This window comes from Leptodactylus fuscus, chromosome 3, assembly GCF_031893055.1.
Source record: "Leptodactylus fuscus isolate aLepFus1 chromosome 3, aLepFus1.hap2, whole genome shotgun sequence".
NCBI classification, from domain to species: domain Eukaryota; kingdom Metazoa; phylum Chordata; class Amphibia; order Anura; family Leptodactylidae; genus Leptodactylus; species Leptodactylus fuscus.
Window position 1 is genome coordinate 15840668 of NC_134267.1, and position 13768 is coordinate 15854435.

Here is a 13768-nt window from a genome sequence, read left to right on the forward strand (position 1 = left end):
ATAGTCATGTGTTGTGTATGGGCAAGTGATAGCCAAGAGCCCGTGCCGCTACTACAAGTCAGGGACCACCAGAGCTGGACCAGTGGGTGCAGTAACAGGTGAGTGGGTTGTTTTATTTTATAGCATTTGCTGCAGCTAGTGTAATTTCTTAAACTCTCAGACATCCCCTTTAAACATCTTATTTCTGCAAAGAAGGCGTAATATTTGTATTACAGATGTCTGAAAGAGATGCCAGGTGTTCCCACCCAAACCTTACATTGGTAAGTTCTATTGCTGTTTTTGTGGCATTTAGATTATTAGGGTTGAGCGATCGGGAAAGATCGGATCCCGATCGGCAATCGAGCAAATTTCATGATCGGGATAGACTGGAAAATGATCGGAAATCGGATTTTAAAATCGATCCTGAAATCTCAAGATCGGCTCAACCCTAATTATTATGAATTATCTTGTATCAGTATCATGCAACATAGAAAGTCCTTATTCACACAGCTGTATGAAAAGTCCTGCAATTTGGATTGATAACAGATGATTATTCATATGGGTGTTCAATCCTTATCATAAAACACTAGTATGTACCTAAATATTGCAGATGAGTGTGTAGTAATATCAGAGGGAGAAGGGCACATCACATCATCATCGCAATGTGGGGGATCGTTTTGGCAGTAGGAATAGATAATAGAGATACAGGGGAAAATGACACATGAAGAAGAAGGGAATCTGAAGAAAATATTCATGTATGTATAGCAATAACCTTGTGCTGTATACATCTGATGAGCATGTAGACAGGATATGGACACCCTGATATTGAGGGAATAGAGGAATATATTTTTCCGTCAAGTCTCTTAATTGAGGGGGAAAAAAATGAATAGACTAAACTAAAACCAATCTGTAGGGTTCCCTGGATGGCGGAACTCAGTAATCTGACTGCACCATTTAGACCTAAATTTAAAGCTTTACAAAATGTCTCAAAATTGAACATAAAATGCTTTTAGGGCAGAATATCTCCATAATATGACATGAGTTCATTTAGATAAATGCCAAGGCCCTCATGTCATATTATGGAGATATTCTGTCCTACAAGCATTATATATATTGCCATATTGATTGCCTATAGATCTGTAATATAGCACTGTAAGGGTGAATTCACACTACTGATATGCTGCCTGATTCTGAACGTTAAAACACGTTCAGAATCAGCGCATATAAAGCAGTTCCCATTCATTTCTATGGGAGCCGGCATATGAGCGCTCCCCATTGAAATGAATGGGCTGCTTTTTTCACTACGAGCGCTCCCATTGAAGTGAATGGGAAGCGCTCACGTGTACGGCTCGGAATGAGCAGAGCTAGCCGTAAACGCGGGCACTTCCCATTCACTTCAATGGGAGTGCAACACGTTTTTTGCGGCCCGTTCTCTTTAAGGGATGGGCCTTGTTGGAAGCGGTTTTTACAAACAAATGCTCCACAAAAAGCGGGGCAAGGTCCAAAGAACGTTTTCTAATTAGGAAGCGTTTTTTTCCAGTGCCAAAATAAGCCACACGTAATTTACGTGTGAACTAAGCCTTAAATTCCTCTTTGATTTCCTCCCTTCCGGCTTTCACTCTCTTTAGGCAAGATGGAGGAGGACGCTTATTTTATCACTGTCCTGCTCCGCTCTCTTCTTCCCATTGAATGCAAATTGAGGCACATTCAGGGCGGAATTTGACACTGATTTTGAGACAGAATCCACCTCAAAATCATCACAAAATTCCATCATGTGCAGAAACCCTAAGGACTCCATGTGCAGCCTTAAAGGGTCCTTGCACAAGGCTTTGCATTTCTGTGACACTCCCAGGTTTAGAACAAGAATCAACCATAATAAGCTGCAGATAACTAAAAGGGTAGATCCATATGTCACTGTTAAGTCACAGTTTCTGCAGCGATTTTGCACTAAAATACTTCACTGAGCCAAATCACATGAAAACAGCCATATAGGAGAACATTTTATCTTGTATACAAAAATGAAACTATACAATGACCTGCAACACCCGGTGACCAGTGTCATAGATTAGTCACGGTGTGTTAGTGCCTGAATATTGTATTTTAATTTTCTCTTAATAAATATTCCTTATTCTGTGAAGTATCATCTTTCTTCAAGGTCAGGTTATTGGACACTTGGATTATGTTGGTGGGTTTTGTGTTTCTCCTCTAGGTTTGCATAGGTTATGTCGAGGTGACTTGGGTTTATGGTTTAATAGGACAACGTAAAAGGGGAGTTTACAATTTCTGCAAATACATGTTATATAATAAATATATGTGTTGTATCAATTCTTCATGATTTTCAAGATCTCTGCTGTCATTTAGTAGGAACCATCATGGTTTAGCTCCAGTGGATAAGAACATGTCGTGGTCATGAGATGGATACCCGGGTGCACAGCTCGGTACATTACTGTATGACCATTACATGACCTGGAAGTGAATAATGATGGTTATGATTAGACTAGAGATCCTGAAAACTGGAATCATTTCAAAGAGAGAGAAGAATTGTATTTTTTCACCATTTCTATTTGCAGAATCCCTTCCTAGTTTCAATGTCCATTAGTCTTAGTGTATACCTGTGAGACTTCCTTAATGGGTGACTAGTTTGTATATTGTTCTACTGACTAGGAATAATGGAAAGGGGTAGCCCGACTCTTCATAGTTAATCTTTAATAGGTCTGCTGAAGGGGCCCTGAACATAAAAAACTCTACTCCCCTCTACCCGTGCCTCCATTTCCAGCCGCAACAGCTTTGGTCTACTGCGGTCCCGTGGCTGATGTCTGTAGTGACTTCCCATTTATGCTAGGTGACCACAGTAGCCATTCACAGGCCTCAAGTTTTTATTGGTTATGGCCCCCTCAGCAGCGCTTTTGATTTGGACAACCCCATACCCTTTAGACGGCTGACCAAATGACCAACTATATCCACAGTATGCTGTTTGGTTTTCATATTGTGCAGTTAATGGCTATGCGGTTTTTTGGATTATTACTCTTGTGTATTGGTAAAATTGTGCATGCATTAAGAGAGTTCATACGTGAGATTTTTTTGGTGTTTATACTGTGGCACTTATGGGTAGGGGATTAGTGTACCATGTAAAGGGTTATCCCAGTATAGCATTCAATCCTGAAATGGGAATAGGCTGCAAATACTCCACTTCTATCTTGTGTCCATAACTCCCATAGAGGTAAGAGTTAAGGAAACAATGTAGCCGTAAGAAAGAGCGGTGTATACCAGGATATTAATTAGTGTTGAGCAACATGTCGGTGTTGCTCCTAGGCAGTGGTCATATTTTGAAACTGTACCCTTAGGCTTAGGCCTGGTTCACATCTGCGTTTCGGCCATTCCATTCCCCTGAAAAATGTGGAGAGAAAAGTCCTGCAAGCAGCATTTTTTTCTCCGCATTTCATGCGGAAACCACATGGACCCCATTAAAGTCTATGGGGTCCGTGGGTTTCCTAAGGTAGCCGCTTTTTAATGCGGTTTAGGTTTCTGTTTGAACCCAGTAGAAAAATATTCCTTCAGCACAAGAGGTCTATAGTAAAACTTGACTTTTATTGGAAAAATATAAAAAATAGGTACCAGACATAGGAAAAAAAAGATGTAGAAAAACTTACATGGTCAATTCCAAGTATGCATGTATGGTTGAATACAGACAAGCCTACGCGTTTCGGGACATCCGTCCCTTACTCATGGCAATACTCAGGTTTCTGTTTGGGGGTCCCTAAGTGGACATGCACAGATGTGAACCAGGCCTTAGCAGCAGAATTGTCCATATTAGGGTCCATTCACACGGAGTAACGTGGCACGTATACGGTGTGTGAGACTTTGTGCGCCGTAAAAGCTCCCATTGATTTCAATGGGAGCCTGGATCGTATACACGGCGTTATTTGCAGAAAAATTGCGCAAAAAAGCGCAAAATCACGGCCGCAAAATAACGCCGCGTATACGATCCAGGCTCCCATTGGAATCAATGGGAGCTTTTACGGCGCGCAAAGTCTCACACGCCGTATACGTGCCACATCACGCGGCACGTTACTCCGTGTGACTGGACCCTTACCCTGTGACAAAAAACAACCAGAATGGGGAGTATTTGGTGGCTGATTTCTTTCCCCAATTGCTACCAGTATCCCAAAGCCTAAATTGCCATGTTTCGGTTTAAATATCTGCTTCATGGGTCAATTTGAGGTGCGGATTACTTTTGCGGATTATTGATGAGAATTGTTTAAATCTTATGTTCCTGCTACCATACGTCGCAGTATCTTAGGCACCACCTGCAACCGATCCACAGTGAGTCCATCCCGCAGGATACCAGCCTATGGCTAAGACCCCACATTGCGGAAACGCAGCTTTTTTCTTTTGTTGCAGATTTTGCTGCAGTTTTTGAGTCGAAGCCAAGAGTGGCTACAAAAGGAATCAGAAAAATAGAGCAAGTGCTTATACTTCCATCTGCTCAATCCGCTCCTGGCTTTGGCTCAATAAATGGCTGCAAAATCTTCAACAAAATAAGCCGTGATACCGCACATGGGGTTTCAGCTTTAGGATGCATTGACATGCTGCGGTCAGATAAAAATTCCATAAAAAGCTGCAGCTTTTGCAAAAAAGTTATATTTTGCAGCAAAAACAACCTTTGCTGTCAGTGTTTAATAGTAGGTCAGTGCACTTATTATACAAATAAATTTACATAACTAGAATATTGGGGCAGATTTATTAGGATGTTAATAAAGGCGCCAAGGGGCACAGCTGATTTATAAGGAGGTTCCGTCCTCCTCTTCATAAATCAAGGTACAGTCCCATGCGCCAGAATGGAGATCTGCACCAGTTAGGAATTGGTGTTGATTTCCATATAACACCAGAAAATAGGTCTGAGATATAATGAATACGTCGCCCCGATCCTCGCACAATGTGGTGAGCAGTGTACAGAATAGGGGACCTTATGCCAAATGCACCCCACAACATCATCACAATACGTCAGACAACTGGTGTAGAGGGATTGATCCATTTCCCCCCATTGTCTGCAGAATGGCTTCTCGGTACGGTCCTTGTGTAAGGGGAACTTTAGCTCAGAAGCGAGCGCTATTTAAATGCGAGCCTGTTTTTTCCAAGGAGAATCTGTCAAACACCTGATACAAATAGGTGTTGTAAATGAGCGGCGCAGCGCGCTGTGGCAGGAGCCTTGCCAATCCTCCGACAGCTTTCTTATCTGAATAGTCGATGTGTTTTCACCTGTGCAGATGTCCCTTCCACACACACTACTTCAGTTGTGCCTCCGTTTGGTAAAATGCAAATGTCTGGGATTCGGCAGGAGCTGTTTTTCTTAAGATGCAAAAAAGATGCACGACAAGGAAATCAGTGAGAGGGAAGCCACCACCGGCTGCCGTTTCTTTTTGCATTTGAATAAAACTTAATATTTGATTAAACATATTCATTTGCAAAGATATCCAGTGCATTCATAACCCGGGGCGGTCGTACAGGTGCAGATTAACCAACCCTAATGTGGGCAGCCCCGCACAAAAGAGCGAGCACACAATGTCATTAGTACAAACAATATGTACACAGAAGTGTGGGTGACATCTGAAGGCGCGCTTTAACCCCTTCAGGTACTCTCTTACAAGTTCCAAAATTGTATCATCAGCAGCAGACAGACAGTACACTAATAGACAGAAGATTAAGGCTATATTCACACAAACAATGTTCATGGCCAGGTGAGGGACTTTTTTTCTTTTTTTTTTAATGGCTGCTTGAAAATCAATACATGTGAATGGGGTTACTCACATGACCGATTTTTGGACAGTGCGTTTTGGCATTTCCTATTTCTAGACATTTTCACAGATCCTTTAGTAGATTTAAGTCTATGAGGGATCTATAAAAACCGAACCGGGACCTGAGACTTGAAGAGTGCTATGGTGTATTTGCTAGGGTTGTTGGAGGGTGGACCTCTTAATTATGTTATTTGTTGTGCCCAAGGAACCTCAGTCCAACACTGATGGCAAACGCTTAGATACACCACAGTAATGTACCCGTAGGCTATTATAACCTAGACATATATAGTAGACTATGTATAATTCTATGCAAAAATGTATATATTACTCGATATGCATGGTTTATTTTTAATGGCAGTCATTGTCAGACTCTAGGTATATAGTTACATGTGTCTAGCTGTAAACTGGGCAATTGAATAGACATTAAAGGGGTTTTCCAGGATACTCCATCAATATCAAATTGGTAGGGTCCAACTACTATCAGCCCAACCAATTGGCTGAAGATGTTGTGACGCGCCGGCGGGCAAGTCATCCTGTTTATTACCAGGCACAGCTCCAAACATTCTGTAGTGGCCATTCCTGGTACTACACCTAGTTCTGTCCTATTCACTTGAATGGGGCAGAGCTACAGTAACAAGCACAGCTGCTTCTATATGTTTGACCCTGTGCCTAGTAAACAATGAAGACCCCCCTGATCTGCTATTCATGACTACAGCCTATCTATATTAAATTCCAATATGAAAAGGGTTTTCTAGAACTTGAGTATGGATAATCTATCCTGACCAATACATGGGAGCAGCACAGAGCAGCTGCTAGAAGTAGTGACTCCCATCTTCCACTTTCCAGGCCATGTCAACTCCTCACGTGGCCTCTTAGACCCATTTAAGTGAACGTGGCTGAACATTACCAAGCGGTAAGTGGGGAGATCAGCGGGGTCCTGGGTGTCAAACCCCCACAATATGATGACCTATGCTGCGGTCACATGACTCATCTAGGAAACACAGTCCACACGCAACCATATATCCCAGACTGTACACGGCTGTAGTTAGCTGCTGAACGACCTGATCGCTACAGTACCGTATGAATACGGCCTAAGGATAGGCCATTAGGGGCAACAGCCTTGCAGTGCTGGAGTCCTGGGTTTGAATCCCACCAGGAACAACATCTGCAAGGAGTTTGTATGTTCTCCCCGTGTTTGTGTGGATTTCCTCCCATTCTACAAAGACAGACTGATAGGAAACAAAAAAATGTACATTGTGATCCCTATATGGGGCTCAAAATCTACATAAAAGAAAACAAAATAAGGATAGGCCATCAATATTACAATTGTGGAAAATGCCATTCAGTCTATTGTTCTGATCCGTACAACTAGATGCCTTCTGTTGTTGTTTCATCTAGATATCACACATAGACACTAATATTAGTTTCATCCTTATCACACCAGTATCCATTGATTTGTGACCCGGCGGTCCGACATCTCCACACGTGTGGTCAGCACAGTCTTGGCACACAGGAGGGTATAAGATAATAATAGCATATAATATTTACAGTCAGGCATCACTTCCTCCAGCCGATAAAGGCCAGGCATGTGTCCCTTCCCCCGGCCGCCTCGTCCTCGGTGGCCGCACACGCCCAGCGTCTTCCATGCACCTTTGTGTTGCTGTTGTTTAGTTAAGGCTATATTGTACTTTGTAAACACACAACACAAGACTGGGGTTGTTTGAACACTGCTTTAGGTTCAGCTGCAGTACACCGTCTCTCTGATCTTTTATGTTCCTGAGCAGATGTCTTTCATTAATTTATGGATTTATCATCTTTTGCTTTTTTTTTTTTTTTTTTTTTTTTACACCTGGCAGCTGGCTCAAGTTTCAGCAGTTATTGTCTATTTTGCATTGCACATAGAATTGAATATCATCTGTCTTCACAAAGCTAAGGCTACGAGAATCGAAGCAATGCTGCGTGAACTTCTGGGCTGGAGATTGTTTGAACATCTAGTGCACTTACCTCTCCCCCCACCCCCACCCACCAACTCCTTAATATTTATTTGTGCTCATTTTCCTGGCCTTGAATGGGGCTTAGCTCCTGTTGGGTACAGCTGTATGTTTACTGAATCTATTCCATCATGAGTCATTGTGCGTGTGTAAGTATCCTGGAAACAGCCAGGGCTTTCTTGGAAGAACAGTTGGGTTTTCAGTGCAGTCACTTAAAAGGGAAGCTCACCAATTGGTCACTTATACAATATTTACTAAACAGCGTCTTGCTCCGTAAGAAGGCGTTCTGCGAGATTTTATTGGCATGTCTTTAGGAAAACACCAGAAGTTCTCCAAAGGAAGCGCCTGCAAATAAGAAAAAGATAACATTACATATAACAGGCAGAAACAGCAAAAAAAAAATCTGCATTTTATCCTTCACCCAGCTATAGAAAATGTTGGGGACGTTTAATATATTATTTGCTCAGCATTTATGTTTTGAGCCTATATGTTCAGGTTTCTGCTTTGATAAAGGTCTAGGGTTTATTGCTGATTTTATAGACAATTATCTCTTTCTTAATTCTGTATTTAAAGAAATATCTGTAAGAAAATTGTATTTACCGTAAATTGTTTTTAGACAATTATTTACTTAATCTTTATTTCTGCAAGGTGCGTGAGAATCTGGTAATGGATGCTAATATATCAAAAAAAGAATATATTCTATAGATAAATAGATATTTCTGAGACGGATGAATACGATAGATAGATAGATAGATAGATAGATAGATAGATAGATAGATAGCGTGATTGATAGATAGATACTGATAGACATATGGATGGATAGGTAAATAGATAGATAGAGTTATTGATAGATACTGATAGACATATGGATGGGTAGGTAGATAGATAGATATGAGATAGATAGATAGATAGATAGATAGATAGATAGATAGATAGGAGAGAGATAGATAGAGAGATAGATAGATAGGAGATAGATATTAGATAGATAGATAGATAGATAGATAGATAGATAGGAGATAGATAGATAGATAGATAGATAGATAGAAGAGAGATAGATAGAGAGATAGATAGATAGATAGATAGATAGATATTAGATAGATAGATAGATAGATAGATAGATAGATAGATAGATAGATAGATAGGAGATAGATATTAGATAGATGAATCGGTACCATTTAGTACTATAGTTGAGGTTATTATGTCCACCACACACACTAGACATTACCTTTTCCTCACTTACTGCCACCATATAATAGCATATAACAGATTTATATAAAACACATGTGAATAGTGCTGGATAATGTAAGATTCAGATAAAACGTTCTCTGGTGTCTTAGATACTAACGCCATAGTTTTCTCATCTGGTTTCACCTCACATTAAGCATGCAAACACCAAGATGTAATTCATCCAGAAGTTTTGACTTTCCTGAAAGTCTTATCTCCGAGCAGTAGGTGACAGCTTGCTGCAGTTATTTCATTTATGCATTTTGACAGATGGCAGTGGAGAGTATAATGCACTTTTAGACTTCTCTATCAGTCTAATGGAGGTAACTGAAGGTTCTCTCAATTCTTCTCTTGGCACAAGAAGTATGTCAGCGAAATTACCTCCCTTTGTAATGATTAAACCTCTGAGGCAAAACTGCTTAAAGTTTATTTCTGGAGCTGTGTATTTATATTATTCATGTGATGTTGTAGTTGTAATAGTCTAGTGATACATAGATAGGCAGACAGACACATAGATAGATAGATAGATAGATAGATAGATAGATAGATAGATAGATAGATAGATACCGTAGATAGATAGATAATAGATAGGAGATACATAGATACCCAAATGTGAATGTAGTAAGTTCATTACAATCATGGAAAACCACCACTAACACCAGATGACAATCTCACCTCTGCACCTCTAGTTATTATACTAAATCTTCAAGACACTTACAGAAGATGTTGCTAGATATAGCGTGGAGGGAATAATATTGTGTAACCACATGTGGGATACAAGTCTCAGAGCAATGAATAAAGTTACTCTATAAGTTCACTTTCAATGCATCTTCTTTTAAGTCCTTAAAAGAAACCAGGGAGCACGGTGGGGAAGAAGACTTAATTGACCTTGGGGGGGGGACCACATTGATTTTCTCCACATGCATCTTCATTTCTGATAAATTATAAAGCCATTAATTTGCAGAGGAAATGGCAGGCCCAGCCTGCGGCACAGATGTGTCCTAAGCAGACAGGCTTACAGCGCTTAAAATAATGCCAAGAAGTGCTAGAGGAAAATTAGTAGGCCTAAAGTGTTATGGTTAGCCCTCTGTCCTCCGGGAACTGTCATGGTTCCTTTTATGTGGCAATTATATAGATTGTAGGGTTTTCAAACTATTAGGCAGGTGGCCTTTTTCTATACATATGGATGGATAGATAGATAGATAGATAGATAGATAGATAGATAGATAGATAGATAGGAGATAGATAGTTAGATAGGAGATAGATAGATATTACATAGATATGAGATAGATGATAGATAGGAGAGAGATAGATAGATAGGAGATAGATAATAGATAGATATGAGTGAGATAGATATGAAATGGCTAGAAGAGCTAGATATGAAATAGAAATATAGATAATCTGATATAGAAAGATACTGTATGTGATAGATAAGTAATAAATTGATACATTAATTGATAGCTAGATAAATTGATATTAGATAGATAGATAGATAGATAGATAGATTGAAAGATAATCAGAACCCTCCAATGGCAATCAATGGGAGACACAAGAAACTCATTCGTCATCTAAGTTCATTCTGCTAAAAAACTGAGATGGGTCGTGTGTATGAGGCCTTAGATAGAAGAGATAGATTGAAGGCACTGCGACACTTCAATAGATATAACATATCACAAAGATATTTTTTTTCTCTTTAAGGACATGTATAGTACATGATAAAATGATAGCTTTTATCTTTGATACAGACAAGCTACATAATATAATCGCCTCTAGCCATGCGCCTGTGTACACCCTGCATTATACTGCTTGTCTGTCTTTATTGTGTGTTTTATGCTTTTACTGTATAGTGTTTTCCTTGACTAGCACAATTCTACATGCAGGAAGGCCTGTCTCCAAATCACTTGAAAAAAGCCAAACTCATGTTTTTTTACACGCGTTATCCAAGCTCCAACATGCTGAAAACCTACTTCTCAGATGTGAAGGTAAGTCCTCACTATATATATATATATTTACCATTATTGTGCAATGTCTCTCTCTGCTGGGGGCATGTTGAAGGGCAGATGTATTGTATGGAGGAGGGGTCTTTATATAAGTTATGAAATAATAAAATATATTGTAATTGGAGAGATTTGGTTACTGCCTCCGGAATATAGGGCAAGAAGTTATTATCTTTTAATACTGTTTTAACACTGAATTCTGGTTTGTGCCAATATGATTTTATACTAAACCCATTTGCAATCACTGAAGGCTTTTCAAAGCTTACAGGCCAAATCCACAATTGGTTAACATTTTGACCCAGATTTATAAAACAGTCCTGCATCTCTATATTAATCCTGTGCTATCCCGAGGGGGCTCATTTATCATATTATATGTGACGCTACTATCTGATCTGATATGTATTACATGTAGGTAAGTTCATCAAGTACTTGACTGCTGCTGGAAATTTGGCATGATACATTCTTACAGATGTGGATATGTTAGCAATAATATTAAATATATATTGTGCACTTAAAGGGAGTGTGTTACTAGATCCAGCATATCACCCCAGCCCTGCAGATAGATAGGTTAACGTCACCAGACCCCGCATATCACCCCAGCCCTGCAGATAGATAGGTTACTGTCAGCAGAACCAGCATATCACCCCAGCCCTGCAGATAGATAGGTTACTGTCACCAGAATCAGCATATCACCCCAGCCCTGTAGATAGATAGGTTACTGTCACCAGACCCAGCATATCACCCCAGCCCTGCAGATAGATAGGTTACTGTCACCAGAACCAGTATATCACCCCAGCCCTGCAGATAGATAGGTTAGTGTCACCAGAACCAGTATATCACCCCAGCCCTGCAGATAGATAGGTTAGTGTCACCAGAACCAGCATATCAGCCCAGTCCTGCAGATAGATAGGTTACTGTCACCAGAACCAGCATATCACCCCAGTCCTGCAGATAGATAGGTTAGTGTCACCAGACCCCAGCATATCACCCCAGCCCTGCAGATAGATAAGTTACTGTCACCAGACCCAGCATATCACCCCAGCCCTGCAGATAGATAGGTTACTGTCACCAGACCCAGCATATCACCCCAGCCCTGCAGATAGATAGGTTAGTGTCACCAGACCCAGCATATCACCCCAGCCCTGCAGATAGATAGGTTAGTGTCACCAGAACCAGCATATCACCCCAGCCCTGCAGATAGATAGGTTACTGTCACCAGACCCAGCATATCACCCCAGCCCTGCAGATAGATAGGTTACTGTCACCAGACCCAGCATATCACCCCAGCCCTGCAGATAGATAGGTTACTGTCACCAGACCCAGCATATCACCCCAGCCCTGCAGATAGATAGGTTACTGTCACCAGACCCAGCATATCACCCCAGCCCTGCAGATAGATAGGTTAGTGTCACCTGAATCACACAGTGTCTCCCCTTGTGAATTGCTGTCTTAATCACTGTTTTTTTTAAATAGGCATATTGCCCTTGTTGCTCCAAAGAGCTCATGTTTAATATTGGCAAAAACAGCGATATTTCAGCAAAGGAGGCAGCAATTGACCAGGGGAAATCACTACTTGATACAGGGCACCCAAATATATCTATCTTGGTTGCTATGTTGGGATCTGGTGCTAGACTCCCTTGAAGTTACATTTTGCATGCCATTGAGGCTAATAGCCAGTTAGATACAATTCTGAAACCAGTTTGATCTTAGTTGTAGCCCAGCAGTAAGAAATGTCCCTAGTGTTCAAAGGAATACAAACCAAAAGGATTGATGTGACATGTATTGACATCTTGGGTCTTGGGATTTATCCAACTTTAAAAAATCATGTAAAACAAGGAGCCTGCTGGGTGTTTTTTTTTTACCACCACTCTTGTCCACAGGTTGTATTGGATATTTCAGCTCAGACTCATTTGGGTGGGTTAATCTGAAATAAAGGCTGGACTAAAAATAAAATCTCAGTTTTGTTTAAACTTTTGGGCAATTTTTGATTTTAATCTCGATTTTCTTGTTTTTGCCTAAAGAAACTGAAAAATTTCTAAATTTCTGTTAACTGGCACAGTGAGGAGGAGTTAGATGTATTTGGCACCCAAATACTGACTATAATGAAGAAACTGGAATATATCAAACTCCAAACTCATGATTTTATGATTCTGATGAAAATCGAGTGTTGAATTAGGTGAATGAATTTGATTATATGCACAGTCTTAGCTGCAATACCAGATACAACCTTGGGCAAGAGTGGTGCTTTTTATAGAAGCGCATATATAATATAAGAAATAGAGGGTAGAACGCTTCTAACCAATCCAATGGGAGCATAGAGCGGATCAGTTACACAATGGTGAGGCCGATGGTCACCTGAGCAGCTTCTTCCTTTCAGTACAATGAGTGATTTCTCTTCCTAAAGTCGTTGCACCATTGTAAAGTATTGTGAAAAATTAAGAACTGAGGAATTGTTTGAACTTTACATGCTGTGAAAGAAAATGATCCTGTGAAGAATTATGGCCAGTTCACTACATAATACGGCGCCACCTGGAGTTCAGAGTGTATAGTAATGTCTATGTCCACCTAACAAGCTAAGCATTGGTGGACGCACATGCTCAGTCAGTCCCCACAGTCAGGTGTCTGCATAGTGATCTGCAGAGACTGTGCAGTACATGGCGGTATAGCTACGAAGATTTCTTTTGTAAGAAGGAACTATATTGTCACCTAGGAAGAAGACTGAGTTTGCCCTGAACCCAACACCAGCTGCACCAGGGGGACACTTAATTCATTTTTGTATGCT

General features: G+C 40.5%; 1 protein-coding gene across 4 annotated transcripts in view; it reads left to right on the top strand.

Moving 5' to 3' along the window:
* PROX1 (prospero homeobox 1) overlaps positions 1-13768 on the top strand; it is a 66236-nt gene that overhangs the window by 14554 nt on the left and 37914 nt on the right. For 2 of the 4 annotated variants that reach the window (XM_075267119.1, XM_075267121.1), the window contains exon 3: positions 10853-10971. In XM_075267119.1, coding sequence (XP_075123220.1) covers positions 10853-10971 — 119 coding nt within the window. The remainder of the gene's footprint in view (positions 1-10852; positions 10972-13768) is intronic. The other 2 variants (XM_075267122.1, XM_075267120.1) reach the window with 2 other exon arrangements.